The sequence below is a fragment of the Penicillium odoratum genome (genome assembly GCF_028828045.1).
Source record: "Penicillium odoratum strain IBT 22623 chromosome Unknown utg000005l_segment0_segment0, whole genome shotgun sequence".
Taxonomy (NCBI): domain Eukaryota; kingdom Fungi; phylum Ascomycota; class Eurotiomycetes; order Eurotiales; family Aspergillaceae; genus Penicillium; species Penicillium odoratum.
Genome location: NW_026643147.1, coordinates 898,757 through 916,866, shown reverse-complemented (window position 1 = coordinate 916,866; position 18,110 = coordinate 898,757). Strand labels below are relative to the sequence as shown.

The following is an 18,110-nucleotide window of genomic DNA, read 5'->3' as shown; positions in this document are numbered from 1 at the left end:
TGAACCCCCTGAAACGTCTAGTTCCAGTTCCAAGGTTTGACTTTGACTTTTAAACAACATTGAGTCCCGTAATCTAGTAGAAAATGTATTCCAAATATCTACGGACTCCACTATACATATTGCTATTGAAGCTGAACCTTGGATGGAGGTGAGGATCTGGTCTTGGCAACAAAGTATAACCTGTACAGTGCTCATGACAACGAAACATCATATTTCAATGTTGAAAGCAAAATAAAAACAAACTTTGAAACAAATCAGCCAAGAAATGCAGTATCTAGTATGGTCTGAAACCCAAAGCCAAGAGCCACGATGCATGGCAGAACAACCGACATGCGACATGCGACATGCTGCACGCTGGCTTCCGCAACGATGTGCATGCGTCCATGTCGAGCAATGTTACCCGTTGAGTACCAAGGCAAGGGGAGAGATACCGAGCCCCTGTGACTGGTCTATCGGAAAAAGATGTTTGTCCCTTGTACCACCCTTGACGCCATATCTTCCTCAGATATACGGAACCCTTGATAGCTTCGTGTACCCAGTACATACCCTATCTTGACCAGAAAAACCTAGACAGAAGGAAATATGCATCTAGACCAAGCAAGAGATGCATTAGACTTGAATTCAAGTCCCGACCGACGATCATCTTCCAGGAGTGTGAGAAACTCTATCCCTTCCTTCTCATAGCTCATAATCAACTAGTTATCTTTTGAACGCCATCATGTAATTCATTTTTATTGGTCAGCGATCGACCCTCCCGACTCTAGCCGATTCCAGTAGGAGACATGACTCGTAAGGTTTGATGAATTCAGCCGCGATTTTTCAATTTACCCCAGATAAGATATTGAACCACGAGTTTATGTTTTGGACCAACCTGTTCTTGGGAAGCTCACGGCATTAAAATATTTTTATTTTGACCTTTTCCTACGGGCCGCAAACACGTCTAGACCGCAAATGGGCAAGCTGCATGCGTCGCGTGGCGGTCAGGGATTAGGTTACATGTAAGAATACAGAAATAATACATATATTACCAACGCTCGAAAATATGCTAGTATTGTTCGTATTATAAGTAAATTACACAGTATCTGGACCGGGGAGGAGGTGTAACTCTCCAGTGACGTACAAAAATGACAATACAGGCTAAGTGGTATCCGATTTATTCTAGTTTCCATGGTTCACTCAAAAATACAATAAATAATAAATGACTCAATAATACCCCTCGCTGCTCCGATTACTGACTCTTGCCCCCTCCAAATCGGGGTCCTTAGCTGTTGAGACTTCACCGTTGAACAGCGATCTGACCGCAAATTGGGCCTAACGAAGAAGTTAAGTTTAGGGTATGGAGATTTCTCGGTAAGCATTACCCAGTGCGACTCCATTTTTCGATTCAGTTCAATTCATTCGAGTCAAGCCCACTTTAATTGTTATGATGGTTCAGCGGCGGGTTGAAGCGACAAATACAGTAACTAGTACAGTAAATAGTACTCCGTAATTGTGACCAAGCTATTTCTAAAATCCAAGGTTTTTCTCCACTAGCCTCCGAGCCCCGCAGGTTTGGATTTGTGTTAGAATCATATAATGTTATCCATGGCTATCGTGATATCAGGCTCATGCAAATATTGTGAGAAATCGACGTGCTTTTGTGGATATAATTAACTCCGTACGCGGAGTACGACTAAAGCACCGAGACTCCTCCACGTATAGAGTACGGAATTCGGAGTGGAGTCAGCCAAGGATCAGGTCATGGCCTCTAGATGCAGAGCTCTATGCTTTCTGGCAATGAGCCTCAGGTATTTTGGGGCGATCGGGTGGCATCGGGGCATACTTTGCCGTTGTCATGACAGGGCTGATGGCCCCAAATTGATTATCAGCCCCCTTGCACTAGTTACCGAGGGGACTAGGGATGTTGATAGATCGACAAGATCGGCTCGACTACGGAGGAGTTGGCGTACGGACAGATGCTCAGTGTATTCGGATATAACAGATCCCTAGCCATGTGGCTTGCGGTTAGAGAACTTTCTAGTAGTTGATAGATCTCACTGCGAGGTGTCATATGTGAAACACCTCATTAATCATTTGGAGAGTCGATCAAATAGGATCGGCCCCCTCGGGGTTCGTATAATAGACCAGTTAATTTCATATCAGTCAGATTTAACTTTCACTCACCCCGCGAATACGTAAACACTGCTCACGCGCAAACTTGAACCCCCGGTTTCTATAAGGTCCCAAGCAGCTCATCCATGTTTAAACAAGGCTCCGGGTCGCTGCGGATGAGTGCAGTGACGCTGATTTGCGATTTCGGTTGAGCCTTATCTTTGTATTGCGCCCAGCTCTGTCATCTCGCACAGCTCGCCCGTTGAGGATGCCGCTGACGTATCTTACAAGATATTTTGGATCGGAGCCTGGAAATTGTGCTACCGGTTCCTTGGATCGCATGGGGCGGATCGAGTGAGTGGAGTTCTGACACGGTACAAGGCGGGAGAAACAGCGGTATGCAGAGAATCATGAATAACCTTGGAAGAGTGTTGAGGCTGATTCCTCTTTTCTAGAAGGCTGTTCTTGGAATGAGCGGTTTACACGGCGATCGGCAATCCTCCGTTTTTCTGTGGAGCATAGCCAAATAAATGAATTGTAGTAAGGTCATCCACAGATCACTGTTAGACTATGCGAATCAATCCTTGGCATGAGGGTTTGACAGTTCAGTTCCTTGCTCAGAGTCTGTGCGTCTAAATTTCAGGTCCAGGATCAGGATCAGGATCAGGAGCCAAAGCGCCATAATCCTTCTTTAAACGCGCCCAGGAGAATGCAGGGGTTTGTCGCTAAAAACAGGTATCGGAGCGTTAATCAGGTAAGAACTCTGAAACAAACCGTTTGTTGGCGCTCTCGTTTGTTTCTCTTTTTCATTTATGAGCCTTAGCCTGCGCGCCAGGAACCGCCGAGCCGGGGGCTAACAGCTCCACCTTGATCACAACCCAATCATCTCTTGGCAAGGCCCCGAACCAAAGTCAAAGTGGGTGGGATGAAGCGAGGCTCTCTCCACTCTCACCTGTACATTGTGCGCTCAGGCAGCTTATTTCTCCACGTGTGTCCACGTGGACCACATGGGCCCTCGCGCGCGAAGGCGCCTGGAAAGGTCGTGGAAGGAATTGCTCCGCCACGCGGGCCAAAACCCACGTTGTTTCGAAGCCCCCAAACACTCTAGAAAGGAACATTATAAAACCAAAAAATTGATATGCTTCGTACAATGAGCGCAGTGGCGCTAGGCTCCACTCTTGGAGCAAATGCTCCGATCCGATAATTTTCCCGTAGGATGAAACATGTGATGTACGCCCCCTCTTTCTTTTCTGACCTAAACCTCTCGTCATCACGGTCGCATAACAATTGATTAAACATATCCGGGGAGAAACAATGACCCAATGAATATTCCGGTGGAAGCCCGATTGGAGGATGACCGAACCAGAGAAAAAAACAATAACGATCGGATCGAGGAGGTTTTTTTTTCCCGATGATGGAGAGAGGTTTTGCCACACCGATAAGGTTCCTGACAGTAATCATGGAGGGGCGTAGGGAATTTGTTCCACGTGGGCTCAAGCTTCCGTGAGTTGGCAAAGACACATCATTGCCTGATCAGTCCAGGGGGCCGAGAGGAATCCACTTTGAATTGAAATGGGGTTAGTTAAGCTTGAGATTGTACAGAGAAGAAGGAAGTAGTTAGGGCCCGAGGGAAGGGAACAAGGAAAGGCGCCATCAATGACCAATGAAAGGATGGCAGGCTGAAGAGTCAGATCACTGGCTCGATTGTCGATAGGGGGGACTTGCTATATCAGGTAACACTAATGCCCAAGCAGGTAAGAATGTTGGTAGCGTAGGGGGATTTCCCTGATTTGACCAACTTTCAGTGTATGGTAATACCAATACAGGATGGAGCAGTATTAGAACCTTGGGAGAGTGTTTGATATCCATCATTGGGAATTGGAAATTCTAAACTACTAGTATGTAATATCTTAAGGACGGAGTATACTCAAATCTACTAGTACAGTATATTCCACATTCAATTCGTGCAAGGGACCTTTATTTTAAGAACTAGTATTAGTAGTACTAGTATGGTTATCCTGAATGGTATGTAATACAGTAATACGAAGACCCTGCAAAAACAAACCCACCGATCTTCATTGCAATCCCTTGGCCCACGTTGTTTGGATGCAGCGCACCAAACTCTTTCCGGGCTCACGCGTGGGCAGTGGGTCAAGGATGACAGGCTGGTTTCTTCACAAATTCCCTTTTTTTTTTTTTTTTTTTTTTTTTCAGATGTTTCTATTTGTTTTATCTTATATTTTATTTCTCTTCTAAGTCTTTTCTAATAAGCTTTGGATTTACATTCCATCAAGGGAGAAAAGTAAGAAAGAAAAGAAAATCCTGTCATCGTAATCCCTGTATTCAATTATTTCTCCAACCTCCAAAAGTACTATGAGTTCCACCATTGTACGGTTTTAGTCCTTTTTTTTTTCTTCTTTTTTCTTTTTCTCCATTTTATTGCATTTCCGCTTTTAGTTGTATTTTATTTTTTAATTATTTTAGAGTGAATAATTCAATATTCAATTTAAATCATAAATTGTTTTTTTGGCTCTTTTGTACTCTTTTTCTGGATTTTGTTACCATATTTTCTTCTTTTTTTTTTCTTTTACTTACACTACTTTAGCCCATTCCCCATCCCCCCTCCACCATACACCACCCCCTTTTAGCCATAGTGTACAAAGATCGTGGGTATCACTTGTTTGACTTATACCCACTTTTCACACTCTTCCCGAAGTCTGGTTCACCCAAATTCTTTCCCCCCCCCCCAAAAACCCATTCAATGCCAACTCTATCCATTAACCACTACCGAGATTCTGATCCTGTAATAACTACTCCTTCTCGCGCTTCCCCTGTCACTGTACCTCCAACGACTGATCCGCCTACCCTGCATACTTTTACGGGGTCAGTCGTCGGTTCTATTTCCCGCCGCAATCGTCGCTCCTTTGCAGCTTTAGCCTCTAGGACTTCAAGTGCCTTTGCTAAGTCTATCAATCAAACTACCCCATTACGATCTTCTCCATCCGCCAGCAGTTTGTCAAGACTGTCCACACTCAGCGCGACCGTCAACCCCTTGACCCCGCCATTGTCAGACGGAGAGTTCAACTCACTGGATTTCGCGCGCTCAGAATCTCCGGCATTGACCGAACTGAACTCATCTCATAAACGTCGCTTAACTCTGCAGCGCATTCCGTCCCAAGAGATCCGTCTTACTCAGGCCACTGTGCCAACTGCACCGCCCACGATGCACCAAACTTCATCTAGGTTGTTGCGCATGACCGAAGATGAGCGCCCTTTCACCAAGGTAAGTGGGGCAATTTTCAAGAAAGAGGGGAAGAGAGAGTGGTCGGAAACTGACATCTTTCTTTAGGATTTCATGGACTTGTTCTCCACCTTGATGGTTAGTTTGAAGCTGGACACCCACCGGGTTCGTTTCACCCGTTATGACCACACCTTTACCTCGGAGGAGGCCATCAACAACTTGGGCTCGCTCAAGTTCTCCCAATCGAACCGCATGCCTGACCCCAAGGACCCCTCCCGCATCGTCACAACCACCACCACCACTACCTTCTCCATGGCCAAGGAAATGGCTCGTTCTGTTTGTCAGCGATTCGTCGACGCCCGTTTTATCGAGTCTGTAGATGGCAAGGCCTTACCGGTTTTCCCTCTCAAGGGTGCCCTGTTCCAGCTCACCCCCAAGGGAATTAACATCCTGCAGCGCTTCTGCCAGCGGAACGGAATCACCGCCCGTCACGTCATGGATGTGTTGGAGTCGCCGCGGAATACTATGCAATTGGTGAACCTGGAGCGAGACATTGAATCTGATAAATTGTCGCATGACCGCGCCACCATTGAAGTCATCTTTCGCCGATTCGCCGGCCAGGATGGCCCCAACATCAAGAGCAGCATTTCCACATCCGATTCCGACTCATTAAGTGACTACACCAATGGTCTGGTGGGAGTGAAGATGGCTCGGGAGCGGAAATTGCAGGATGGCAAGGTCTACGGCAACACATTCACCGGCAAAGGAGCCGTGGATTGGTTGATGGATTGCTCTACCACCATTGAGCGCCGGGAGACTTGTTTGATTGCCGAGCTGTTTCTCAAGTATGGTCTGATCACCATGATCCAGGACGACAAGACTTTCCCCGATTCCAACGCCGTGTTCCAACCATCCAAATACTCCATTTACTGCATCACCGAGCGCGGCCAGCGTGTATGTGGATGGATCGCCCGCGACAAGAACCGTGACGCCAGCGCCAACACTACCTACGACAACCGTGGCATGCCTCGGGATTCCAACAACGCTCGCCTCACCCACATCCTTGGCGACCCTGCCCTCCGTCTTTTGTTCCGCGAGTTCCTGCGCTACTCTCTCTGTGAAGAGAACCTATCGTTCTACCTCGATGTGTCCGAATTCACTGCCAACTACCACAAGGCCGAGAAGGCCGGTGTTTTCAGCAAGGTGGACTCGGTCCGAGAAACCTTGGCTGCTGCCTATGGTGAGTAAAATTCTAACTATGGTTTAACCTGCGGTAGTTCTAACAACCTTTTAGGCTTGTACAACGCGTTCCTGGCTCCTGGATCCCCTTGCGAGTTGAACATTGACCACGCCCTACGCAACAGCCTGGCCAGCCGTATGACCAAGGCTGTGGGAGACGATGAATCCATGTTCAAGAGCCTTCAAGAGGTGGTGAGTCTTTTTGAACTTGCTCAGACCTCTGTCTTCAAGTTGATGTCAAGTGTAAGTTGAACTCGTTTCATATCACTTGAATCCTTGTACTAAACTTCTATAGGACTCGGTTCCGAAATTCCTTCGTGACCCCAAGTACTCCGTTGTCCTGCAGGAGCATGACGTCGACATCTTCGGCGGGTCTCGTTCGTACTCACCGACCCCCGGTGGTCCGGAACGCACCATGAGCCGTTCTGCGCGGACATGACAATTACCGCGAGGCAGCGTGGATGTTTCCTACAAGCCAGCGACCCGCGACCGGCCACATCGTGATTCAATCGCCCACTCCACCCCTGTTGGCTTCTAATCGCCAAGCTTCAACGCCGTTTGGCCTCGACCCCAGGCTTACATAGGTGCCATACCCGACCAATCGAGTTGGCTCCGCTCCCGTCACATTGTGCGACTGCAACGCGGGGATCACACCCGCGACAATGGCCGCCTTCTGGGAAAAGCCAGAGAAAGAGAGGAGGTGGAAATTCCTCCGCCTTTCCCATGTCACCAATGATCGCCTCCGACCACGAGACCTTTCGTTCTGCATTGCGCTTTTTGCTATGCAGCTTGGGCTTTTCAACGCCTGACAGAGGACTGTTAATTCCCCTGTTCTAATTTCCCTCCGTCACGAGATTTTCCTTTTTCTTTTTTTTTTCTTCACTCTCCAGATGAAAGACGTTATGATCGATGCCTCATGTCATAGAGAAGGCCAGAAATTGGGCACCACTTGTAATATTCGGATGGCTTTTCTATTTTTCTCGGACCTTTCTACTTTATATGAAAGTTCCTTTGCATTTCATGCATTCAACACCTCTACCCGATCCGATACCAAGTCGGTGAAGAATGAAAGACCAAAAAGACCCCAAAAAAAAGATTCGACACCAAAAGACGGGTGGTTGATTCCTGCACGCAAGCCTTGTGTTTTTGTTGAGCATCAGACGGCGTTCTCTGCATGATTCCTTATTTCCATATTTTTCTTCTTCTTTTCTTATTCATTTTCATTTCATTTTCATTCTTATTTCCCCCCTTTTTCCTTATCTTTATTGCATGCATGATCTCTCCCATATTGACGTGAGCATTGGTTTTGATTTTTCTTGAATATCCTGTTTTTTGTCAACCTGCATTTCATTTGGGCACAGCGAGTGAGTTCTGGTCAATTAGTATATGTCGTATGTTATCGATTCCCATCGGAATTGCAATTGACATTACGATCTCATTTAACAGTATACCACTTTCCTAATTTGTCCACTTAAGACTTAGGTCTCGTATAAGAGTTGGGGTAATGAGTCTAGATTCATGCTTGTTCCTGGGCTAGATCTTCATGGACCCTATATGCTAGTTTCGACCATGGGCCACTTCCGTTAGCCAAGTTGCCACATGCATTCGGCCGAAAACATGTTATACGAGTTATACTACTTCATTAGTCTAGTCTAGGCCTTTGGGAGTCTTGGCTTGTCAATTTTAGATCTATAAGATCCTCGAATTTAATGGAGTATTCTATTCGTATGGTACAGCCCTACTTCGAACATGGTCTCTATAGGTAGGGTGAAATGTAAAGTAAGCAAGGCTTCAACTCAACCTAACAACGCCAACGAACCGCGCACCCTATTGATCGTCGTTAAATTCCATTTGTATGAAAAGAAAATAGGCAAGGGTAAGTAAAGGGGAATCAAAGCAGACAAGAGAACAAAAGGTCAAGAAGCTACAGGAGGTCAGTTATATCATTTCGACCCCCAACCACGAAGCCTCATTCCCTCTTCAATGGCTGTCCAGATTCCCTCTACAACTTCCCGGTCCCTCCATCGTCCACCACCTTGGACACCACCTTTCTCATCCCACCGCTCAACAGAGAAACTCTGCACTCCACGTCCCCATCCTTTAACAGTAGAGGGAGTGTCCTCTCCCCTCCAACCAACATAAATACCAGTAGCATGCTTGAACAGCTCCGGCGGAGAGGACCACTTATACGACTTGAACTGCCACGTCTGACCGGTTGTAAACACAGCTACAAGTCGTGACCAGTACTCCGGCTTGAAGTTTGTTGTTCCATCCACAAGAATGAACTTGGTAGGCTTGGTACCTCTGCTACCGGCTGAGCTCGCTCCGGCGCTCGGATTGGAGGGATCCGACTTGAGACGTAGTGGACGCTTGAGTTCCATGAAGTTGGCTTCAGTGGATGTGGACAGTGTGGGGTGGTCGGGTGGAACGAAGACACCATCTTGCAGGAAGGATTTGATGTTCGACATGCGGATGAGAGAGGAAGCAGAGGGAGAGAGAAGGATGATGGGGTCGGGCCGAGAGCTAGATTTGCGTGAGGATGACGAGGAGGGCATTGAGAGGCCTGCCGAGGGCGCGGGAATCATAGACTTGCTGCCTGGCTTGGTAGGTTGACCAGGACGAGAGCGGTTTCGGTCAAGAAAAACTTCAGCACTCTTGCGGACATGAGAAAAGTCCTGTAGTTAACAATGTTAGTGTTGTGCTTTCTCAATACATTGGCGATCGGTTAGGAAAAGCGCTCACAGTAGGCTTGATCCCTCTCAACACGGTATTTCGATCTCCAGTCTTGCGCTCCCCATTGTAAATCTCCTGCAGTCGGGGATCAATCGGTTTCTGCGCGCGGGATCCCTGAGCTCCAGCCTGCGTCGCCCCGGGAGCACCACTAGGCACAGTAGAAACACCACCCTTCACGCCCGATGCAATACCAGCCGAGGCCTCAGCCTGAGCAGCACCAGCGGCGGCAGCAGCTGCAGCAGCTGCCGCAGCCGCGGCGCCCTCCAAGGGCTTGATATATTCGCTTTCGTCAGAAGCGCCCTCGAGCCAGGTGATGAGGTCCAACCGCTCGACGAAAGGGAGATTCTGAACTTCCTCCACGGTCCCAGATTCCCCGGGGCCTTTCAGTTTCAGCGCCTCGTTCAGCTCCTGTGCGGAGGCAATGTACTCTGGGATAGCGACATCTTTCTTCTGCCACGCGAAGAAGATGCTGCGTAGGTCGACGGCGGATTCGACTTCTCCGGATGCAACGCGGGTGAAGCGGGTCGGTGTACTGAGGGAAATGGTTTGTGGGATTGGCTGCGAGAAATAGAGGTGTGTTGCCTGGGCTAGATCCTCTGTCGCATGTTCGTTCGAAAGCTCGGACGAGGTTGTCGGGGTTGGGGGGCTGTCCGAGGCAATGGCACGGCGCAGCGAGAGAAGAGGGTCTTGTAGTGAGGGATCGGTCGCTGCCATTGTGAGAATTGAGGGTGCGAGGCCCTGGGAGAAGCTGGGTTGTGATGGGGTTTACTGGTAGAGGCTGGTTGGATTTCGCGGTGGAAGCTCTGAGTTGCTCACGTGATTTACTCACCAGTTCGATTGCTGCCCTGTATAGTTCATCGCTGACTTCAATGTCCACTATTTAAGATAGTTTTGAGGATTGATAGATGTAACAATGCCCACCCTCCTCAATCATTCCAGGTATCAAGCACCCTATCGACTTCTCTCCTACACTAAATCTGCTCTACTACCCTCAGCCGAGACAGCGCACCGCAGGACTCATATACCGCCACATCCAGCTCCAAGCTCCCAAAAGTGCAGTTATGCCCGTAAACAGAATCAAAGTACCATACTGGGTATCATATCCTGTCGCACCATCATGACCCAACGAACCCTTTTGGATCAAAACCGTACTCAAAGGCCCACTGATAACATTCCCAATGCCTCTCCCGCCAGCCAAAAGACCAAAAACCAGTCCAGTCTCCAGCGATGGTGAGGACTCACGCTTAATCTGCGTGATGACACCAGACCAGGTTGAGCTAAACCCACCAGCGAAAAAGCCATACGAAATGGCAAAAATGGTTAGTAAACCGACCCCGGTGTGGGAGCCTGGATCTGCAGACGAAGCCATGCCCCAGAAGAGCAGCACCGAGAGTGCAGATCCCACAGAGGACAGGAGAAGAACATTTGCCACGTTGAATCGGTCGCATAGAATCCCAAGTCCGATACCGCCAAAGACAGAGGTTGCGTTGAAAAGAGATACAAGCAATGTGCCCATGAACTCAGGTAGACCGATAGTACCTGTCGAGTAGGAGGGAAGGTATGTTGAGGGTAGAAAATAGCCGAAGCTTTGAATGATGTTTCCTACTTGTAGCATCCAAAATGTAGCCAGCCTAAGGAAGCTGAGATCAAGAGGGCGGGCCGATGCCGATGGAGACACTGGAATTCGGGGCTTCATGAATGGTAATGCGAGTAATGTTGTGATTAACTAATTCTTGTTAGTATTTGATTCACCAAGCTGATTTTGAGATAATTGTGATTCTGTGCAAGTCTTTGCTCATACCGTAGTTATAGTCCATGCTCTTAAAGTCGTACTCGAGCCAAACTTGTTCAAGCAGGCACTTGCAACGAACGGCAGAGCAACGCCCGTAATGCTTTTTGCGGCCCACATGATTCCAAGAGCGAGTCCTTTTCTCCTTATGAACCATTGGTCCAGATACAGAGAAGAAGGACTGAACAGTAGCCCATTGCCAATGGCACATATCACACCTTGGGTTGCAATGAGTTGCCATACTTTTTCAGAGAATGAAGAAAGCAAGGAGCCGATTACTGTGATAAGTAGTCCTGTTGGGGCGCACCACTTTTGTAGACGTGGGTACCGAGTCAATAGCGTGAAAATGACTGGGGAGAGTAGATAGAGAAGTCCCTGTTCATTTATCAGATTTGGCAATGAACGAAAATGGAAATGCGCGTACCGTTGATGTAGTTCCCACAGTCGCTAAGTCTCCTTTGCTACCCTGTAGTACGTCATTCGAGGAGTAATACTCCTGAAAAACACCAAAAACACTCGAGAATCCTAGATTTGGGGTTAGTCAAACATTCATTTCAAGTGTTTTACTTGAAGCACACCCCAAACTGGGACTTGAATGAGACAGCAAGATGCCAGCATCAGCCAGGCGGCTTTCCCTCCATCGGGCTGGGCCAGCATGGGTTGCTCGATCTCATGTGAAGACAAGCCATCGTCTTCAGAGGGACGAGATAAAATCTCTCCTAGGGAAATAGACTCGTTGACTGAGTTGCTCATCTCGGATGAAGTTGAGAGTTAAGTGGAAGAAAGAGGGGGAAAGTTACTTCTGAAGCGGAGATCGCCCGAAGTCGAATCTTTTGAGTCATACATGCTGTAATCTATCAAGACTTACATGATACTTCTAAAGTTAAAAAATTGGAAAGGTGATCTTCAATTAACTATGAACTTGTTTCATGGAAATCACTCATGACTGATGTTAACAAAAATTCCCGAAAGAATAGTCAGTCCAGATACCTGCTTCCCTTAAAGCTCCGTAAGGTAAGATCAACTTAGTCCAACCCAGTCATGGCCATGATCACTGAAATCGGTGTCCCAGGACCAATGTCACCCACATAACCAAGCTTCCCATCCCCGACCTCTGTCATCGCAACCGAAAATGAGAAAGGGTTTACATGTCCCGCTTCAACAACATCAAGATTGGTGATATCCACCTCAGTGGGACGATACCATGCGTCCTTAGTATCGACATTCCTCAGAAACACAGCATGGGTATCATACGATTGAGGTAGAGCTTCCACTCGACTTTCAGATAATGGGATATACTCCCTGTTGAGATAGACAGTAGCGTGATGCTTCTCATCGAATTTCCAAAGCAGTCCAGCTGCCGAGAAGGGATTCCTCACCGGTCTACTCTCGAGACATTCTTTCGTATTGCTGAAATCACCGATGCAGATGGCTGTTCCTCCTTTCTGGACGTAATTTATCACGGCATTCCAGGTGGGTATGTAGCATGTCTGAGTCAGGACCTCGCTATTCACGAAGACCGCATGGAGGGGGCTTTCGAGGTCTTCGATGGCCATAAGGGCGATGTTGGTCTCTTGGAGGATGGTCTTTTGTTTGATCTTGCATATGAGGTCGTCGTACATATCGGTGTACTCTATTTTGACACCCAGGGCCAGGAATAAGACGCGGCGGCGCTTCGTGATTGGCATGCTTGGTCGATCTTGCGAGGAAGCTCGAGTTAGCTCAGATCTGATTAATATTGAGCTGAGAGGGGCTAGGGGACGGACAGGACTTGAACTTGGGTAACTAAAACGTTGATCACGTAGAAAGGTAAACCAGAAGGCAATGTTGCGCAGAGCATAGTATGTCCTTACTTTATTCACTGGCTATCTGTCAAGCAGGTAAACATAAGATTACTTTCTTCACTCCATTAACAGCCACTTTATTGAGGACAAAACATCAACAAATTGCCTTACTATCCAGAATACTCTCCCAGTCTTCAACAAGAACAGCAAGTGACTAAAGTAAACAAGAATGGAGACACCAAAAGAAATAGTTCAGTTATAACTCGATCTACAACATTTGACCCAGATCTAAAGTCCACCTTCTACGATCTGAAGCATATGGTAGGTGGAGTTTGCCTTCAAGATGTTTAGCAATGATCTGCAGGGCTTGGATGAGATGCAAAATAGACAAGTGAATGGTAACAGGGGACAATGACACAAGTTAGACTTGAGCTAACATTTGCACTAGGCCTTAGACTTGTCAAGGCATCGCCTATATTTACCACGGCTACACAAGAATGCTTTGGATAATTCTGAATAAGTTTGGATAAAATACTGTTGATACAAGCTATCCTGCCCATGGAATAGAAACTCCATGTCAAAGGAGAGAAGAAATTGGGTAGATCGTATGAAAGATCATAAAGATACATAGATAAGCGGCTGTGCTGTTCAAAAGACACACCGAAGGCCATAACCAACCCGAATCCTGGTATTTCCATAACCGACCTTCCTATTTCCTTAGACACGCCAAATACGCCATTCGGAAAAGAAAAAGAAAGAAAACCCGTCACACAGACACGCAGTCCGAACGCCGTTGCCACCCTTGTAAGGGTCAAAGAGTTACACGAGAGAAGATTTTTGAAGTCGTAAGAAACGTAATTCCGAAGAGGTTTCATGAATCGACCGCACCATTATTACCACGCGCAAGAGAAAGAGATAAAAAATAGGATAATAGGGGAGCGCGAGCAAGAGGATATCACGAAGAGATGGAAGGGACGTGGGGTTGGGTCGAATCGGGGGCGTCTTTCATCAATACATCAGGGGACTGCAATGGCTCAGCCTTGTTGTCCAATGATGGCCTGGAAGGAGTCTGTGCATCGTCTGCACTCGCTGCGTGTCCTGATCCCGGAGTGGGGGGGAATTTTGCGCAGGAGTAGCAAGGGCCTGAATTTGAGCCTTCTCCGATGTTGGGGTTGCCAAGGTACCCCGGCGGCTCAGGTAATCGCCAAGACTGAGTTTCTTCTTGGCTGGCGTCGGAGTCGGCGCAAGTGGCATTTGGGCAGAATGAGGAGAGGACCCATCGGCGGTGGAAGGAGAAGCAAGACTAGCGGTAGATGCCGAGCCAGGACTAACAGCAAGAGGGATGGTGGGGATGCTAGGTGGAGGCATGGAGACACGAAGATTTTCGCGATGGATGGGAGTAGTCGATCCCGGAAGTCTGGTGTTGTGGGCGACAGTTGACGGCCATGGCGGGGTAATTAGAGGCTTGCTTGGGTCCTGATCGACATGGCTGACAACAGATTCACCCCGAATTTCCACATCCCCAGCCGATGGCATGGCTTGAGAAGTATCCACCTCCGCGTCCATCATCTCAATGTCGAGTTTGTCTGTCCGCGCAATGGTAGGGGACTGAGTGAAAGGAGACATTGATTCCGCAGGACCCACACTATCAGAACCAGCTGATGACAATTGCTGTCGTTCAAGCTCTTCTCTCGCTTCTCTTCGAGCACGACACTGTTCAGCGTATCGACGTATCAACCGCACTCGATGGGGGACCCAGGTAAACCGGTTGGGGCCCTTGGTACGAATAGGGTTTGCGAAGTAGCCAAGGTCAATGGTATCCACCTGGACTGCCGTGTCGACAAATGTTTTGCGCTGATGGACGGGTCGAGTGACTGGAGTCCGAGTGGCCGGAGTCGACCCCGATGTGTGTCGAGGAACCGGCAAAGAACCCGGTGACAAGCCTGCAGTGGGAGACCGAGATTCATTCACGGCTTTAGACATCTTGTTGAATTCACGTTGTGATTCAAAATATCCAGTTTGCGTTGATGTGGTGTTGGTTGAAGAGGAGTTTGCGATAGTGGAGGGAGATTGTGCAGAGAGAGCACTGGTGCGTTTCTTTTTCTTTTGCGCAGTGGTTCTTTGATCATTTTCCAGTGCCTGGAACTGTTTCTCTGCATCAGCAATCTTGCGACGCTCACGGCTAGACATGCCAAGCCCTGCAAGGCCCTGGCTAGACGCAGTTGGACTTAGGTCACGACTAAGAGACTTCCGCACAGACGCTGAGGTGGAACGACTATCGACTGCGTCATCCTCTTCAATGTGCTTTGTGGTTTCACTTCCAGCACGGCTGGTCGAGCCGCGACGCGTATCCAGCGGAGATGTACCAGACTTTGTCTTGGGCTTCTTCCGCTTACCATTGGTCTGCTTTGGGGTTTCAAGTAACTTTGGGTGCCGCCGGCGGTCGATGTTGGCTAGCAAGCAGTTTTGTGGGTGCTCACAAGCACATCCACCAAAATTTGCGAGAGTATTGCTAATGCAAACGGCCGCAGCATCCGTCGCACTATCCCCTGATTCTTGTTTGACCAGGCCATTAGATGACTCAGACAGCTGCGCATCTAGATACCACATAATTGTAATCTCCGAGCCTGCGGGGATATCTTCCTTGGCGACAAAGCAGAAATGATACTCGACGTCGTTGGTGATAAAGATCTTCATGGTGACATTTGGCCGACAAGATCGACGTGTGTAGCGGAGCATACTACCTTCATATCGGCTATCGATATAGAGTGGCAGATGAGAGCTAAAGAAAACAAAAGGTTCAGGGTGACGCAGTTCAGACCACCTATTGTTGGGATCAAGACAATAGTCGTCAAACATCCCAACCTTGCCTGTGATTTCTCCAACAACGTCGTCTTTCCGCACAGCATCTTGAGTTCTCACGATTTTCCATGAGGGGTTTCGGCTACCAACTGTGACGGTGGGGTCGGTAAGAGTATCAGTGGTGAGGGCGGGCCAGCGAGAGCGATCCAGAGCAGCGTCAGACCACATAAATGTGTCTTCGGCTCGGCGTCCATTGGTGACTCGCGCCAAGGCATCTGGGTTCTTTACCCAGGAAGCTGTTTCCCCCACCAGACTCACATTGACAAATAGATTACTGTCCATGTCTACATGGTCATCATCTGCGTCGTAGAGGTGTAGGAATTCTTTTGAATAGAGAGGGATAGAGGGTCCGAAGGATTTCGTGGGAGAGGGCGCAATAGAGGTAGAAGAGCGTCGTTTGCGAGACTGGGTGGGTAGATGAGGAGCCCCAGAGAGTGCACTGACGGAGGTAGAGGATCGATGGGAGGTCTTCGGCTTCTTTGATGGAGGTTGATCACGCGTGCCAGACTCGCTGCGTTGATGGACGTATCCATTCATGTCGCCATCCTTGGGTTTTTTCTTGGGCGCCTTCGCACTGGATCGTTTCCTTCGGTCCCCGTCCTCGCTCTGTTCTCGGATCCGTCGTTGGCGTTGTCGGTCGGCAGCGCGACGGCTGTCCAACTGACGTGGCTCACATTCGATGCAGTTGTGCACATCCGGTACTCGCTTGTCTGGATAGTAGCAGACAATATGCTGCCATGTCTCACAGCGTTCGCAGAATACCGTGCTACCGTCATCTTCGTTAAATTGACAGATACATTTGATGGTGTAGGGTTCTTCTTCATCGGGCGCGCCCGAGTCAGAAAGTGCACCATTGACAGGAGAGCCTGGAGGAGCGGGGACCGGGTACGGATCCGTTGTGGCGTGCGTGATGGCGAGGGAGGAGGTTTCTGTCATAGTCCGACAGATCACCCCCTCTCAGGTCAGAAGATATTGAGAAAAGGTGGAACGATGGCGTGGCCGATCCGTTCCTAGTCAACGAGCATGTCAACGACCACCTGGGAGGTGAATCTTTGCGTCTTGTCTGAACAATGCAGGACGCGTTAATCTAGACACCAGCGTGATCAGACACAAAATTCCAGTTCTGTGAACTTGCGAGACCAGCGAGGCTAGCACAGCAGTTCACAGACCTTCAAGTATCAATTTTGACCGTTCAGAGGCTGGCTGGACGAGGTGGAAAATCCTGGTTGAATGCGACTGACCCGTGTCCTGTGAAGGGTGGAAGGCAGGGAACGTGCAAAATCGAGGGAACGAGGCCGGTGATAGGTGGAAAGTAAGGAGGCGATTCGAGATGCACGGTCGGGTGGGTGCGATAGGTATTGGAGGGCGAGGTTGAAGAGGTTCAAGAGGAGAGGTCGAAGGCGAAAAGGGTTCAGGGCGACGAAATCGCGCAGAGGAAAAGAGAATAGGGCGAAGAGATGTTGATGGAGAAAGAGCGGAGGAGACGGACAAAAGAGATGGAGAAATGGGATCCGAGGGAAGGGAAGAAAAGGGACGCGCAGAGAAAAGGAGAGAAAAAGAGGGTGAATCTGTGAATCTGGATGGAAGGAGGAGATGGGCCGGGCCTAAGGCAGCGAAAGGCCCCGAACCAGGAGCCAGCGAAAGGGGATTAGCGTTTAAGTTGCGCGCTGGTTGCTCGAAGCCCGAAAACGACCAGCAGGGAAAACCGGATCAATGAGGGGGAAACATGTAGGAAACAGGAGGGAAACCAATCTTGGTACTGCTGAACCGTGTCCAGTGTACAAGATTGTATTGAAATCCTGTCACATCACTGTCATGATCCTGCTTTTGCTGTGTATTTTTTTAGTGCGCACGGTAAGTACGCTAAGCTGAATATAGCCTAGCGGCGGGAAGGACTGAATGCGGTGGAGAGATCACGGGACTTGGTCCAGAAAACCATGGAAGGGGAGAGAGGAACTCTACTCCGTAGAGGGAAGATTGGTTAGCATCTAGATTATCATTAGTTGTTCATCAAATGAACATATTTGAAACAGACGGTATATCATCTTGATCTTCATGAAGAAACAAGCTTTGTAGGTAAAGAGAATTTTGTCTGCACATAACAGATTCCCATGCATATGGCGTAGGTGGGTGGAATTTTTGATAGGCAGCCCAATCTGTGGTCAAACATCATGAGCAAAAGAGCTGGAGAACAAGATCAGCGTGGCCTGTCAAGGGGATTCTTTAGTTAGAAGAGAAGAATAAAAAGGGAAGAAAAAAAAGGTTGTCCTTGCCCAGTCACCTACCCGATCCCTTACCCGATCTCTCGGAACCAAAATGGATCAAAGGAACCATAAAACACGGGGAGATCGGGAAAAAAAGGAGTGGGAGA

The 18,110-nt window shown here is 48.4% G+C and overlaps 5 protein-coding genes across 5 annotated transcripts; 1 reads left to right on the top strand and 4 right to left on the bottom strand.

Moving 5' to 3' along the window:
* Positions 1 to 4,852: 4,852 nt before the first annotated feature.
* flbA (developmental regulator FlbA) lies at positions 4,853 to 7,043 on the top strand (the record flags this gene model as incomplete). Its single annotated transcript, XM_057139813.1, has 4 exons — positions 4,853 to 5,374; positions 5,441 to 6,572; positions 6,627 to 6,814; positions 6,867 to 7,043. 4 exons carry the CDS (start codon positions 4,853 to 4,855, stop codon positions 7,008 to 7,010), a joined length of 1,986 nt encoding a protein of 661 aa, XP_056993819.1. The 3' UTR covers positions 7,011 to 7,043.
* A 1,471-nt stretch (positions 7,044 to 8,514) lies between these two features.
* On the bottom strand, positions 8,515 to 10,018 carry N7520_005878 (RNA polymerase II accessory factor CDC73 family protein; the record flags this gene model as incomplete). Its single annotated transcript, XM_057139812.1, has 2 exons — positions 8,515 to 9,246; positions 9,314 to 10,018. The coding sequence occupies 2 exons, from the start codon at positions 10,016 to 10,018 to the stop codon at positions 8,515 to 8,517; spliced, it is 1,437 nt and encodes a 478-aa protein (XP_056993818.1).
* Positions 10,019 to 10,295: 277 nt separating this feature from the next.
* On the bottom strand, positions 10,296 to 11,213 carry N7520_005877 (putative MFS monocarboxylate transporter; the record flags this gene model as incomplete). Its single annotated transcript, XM_057139811.1, has 2 exons — positions 10,296 to 11,030; positions 11,106 to 11,213. 2 exons carry the CDS (start codon positions 11,211 to 11,213, stop codon positions 10,296 to 10,298), a joined length of 843 nt encoding a protein of 280 aa, XP_056993817.1.
* Positions 11,214 to 12,118: 905 nt separating this feature from the next.
* N7520_005876 (uncharacterized protein) lies at positions 12,119 to 12,781 on the bottom strand (the record flags this gene model as incomplete). The annotated part of the gene is made up of 1 exon (XM_057139810.1): positions 12,119 to 12,781. One exon carries the CDS (start codon positions 12,779 to 12,781, stop codon positions 12,119 to 12,121), a length of 663 nt encoding a protein of 220 aa, XP_056993816.1.
* Positions 12,782 to 13,885: 1,104 nt separating this feature from the next.
* On the bottom strand, positions 13,886 to 16,675 carry N7520_005875 (putative PHD finger and SET domain protein; the record flags this gene model as incomplete). Its single annotated transcript, XM_057139809.1, has 1 exon — positions 13,886 to 16,675. One exon carries the CDS (start codon positions 16,673 to 16,675, stop codon positions 13,886 to 13,888), a length of 2,790 nt encoding a protein of 929 aa, XP_056993815.1.
* Between the last annotated feature and the right edge of the window lie 1,435 nt (positions 16,676 to 18,110).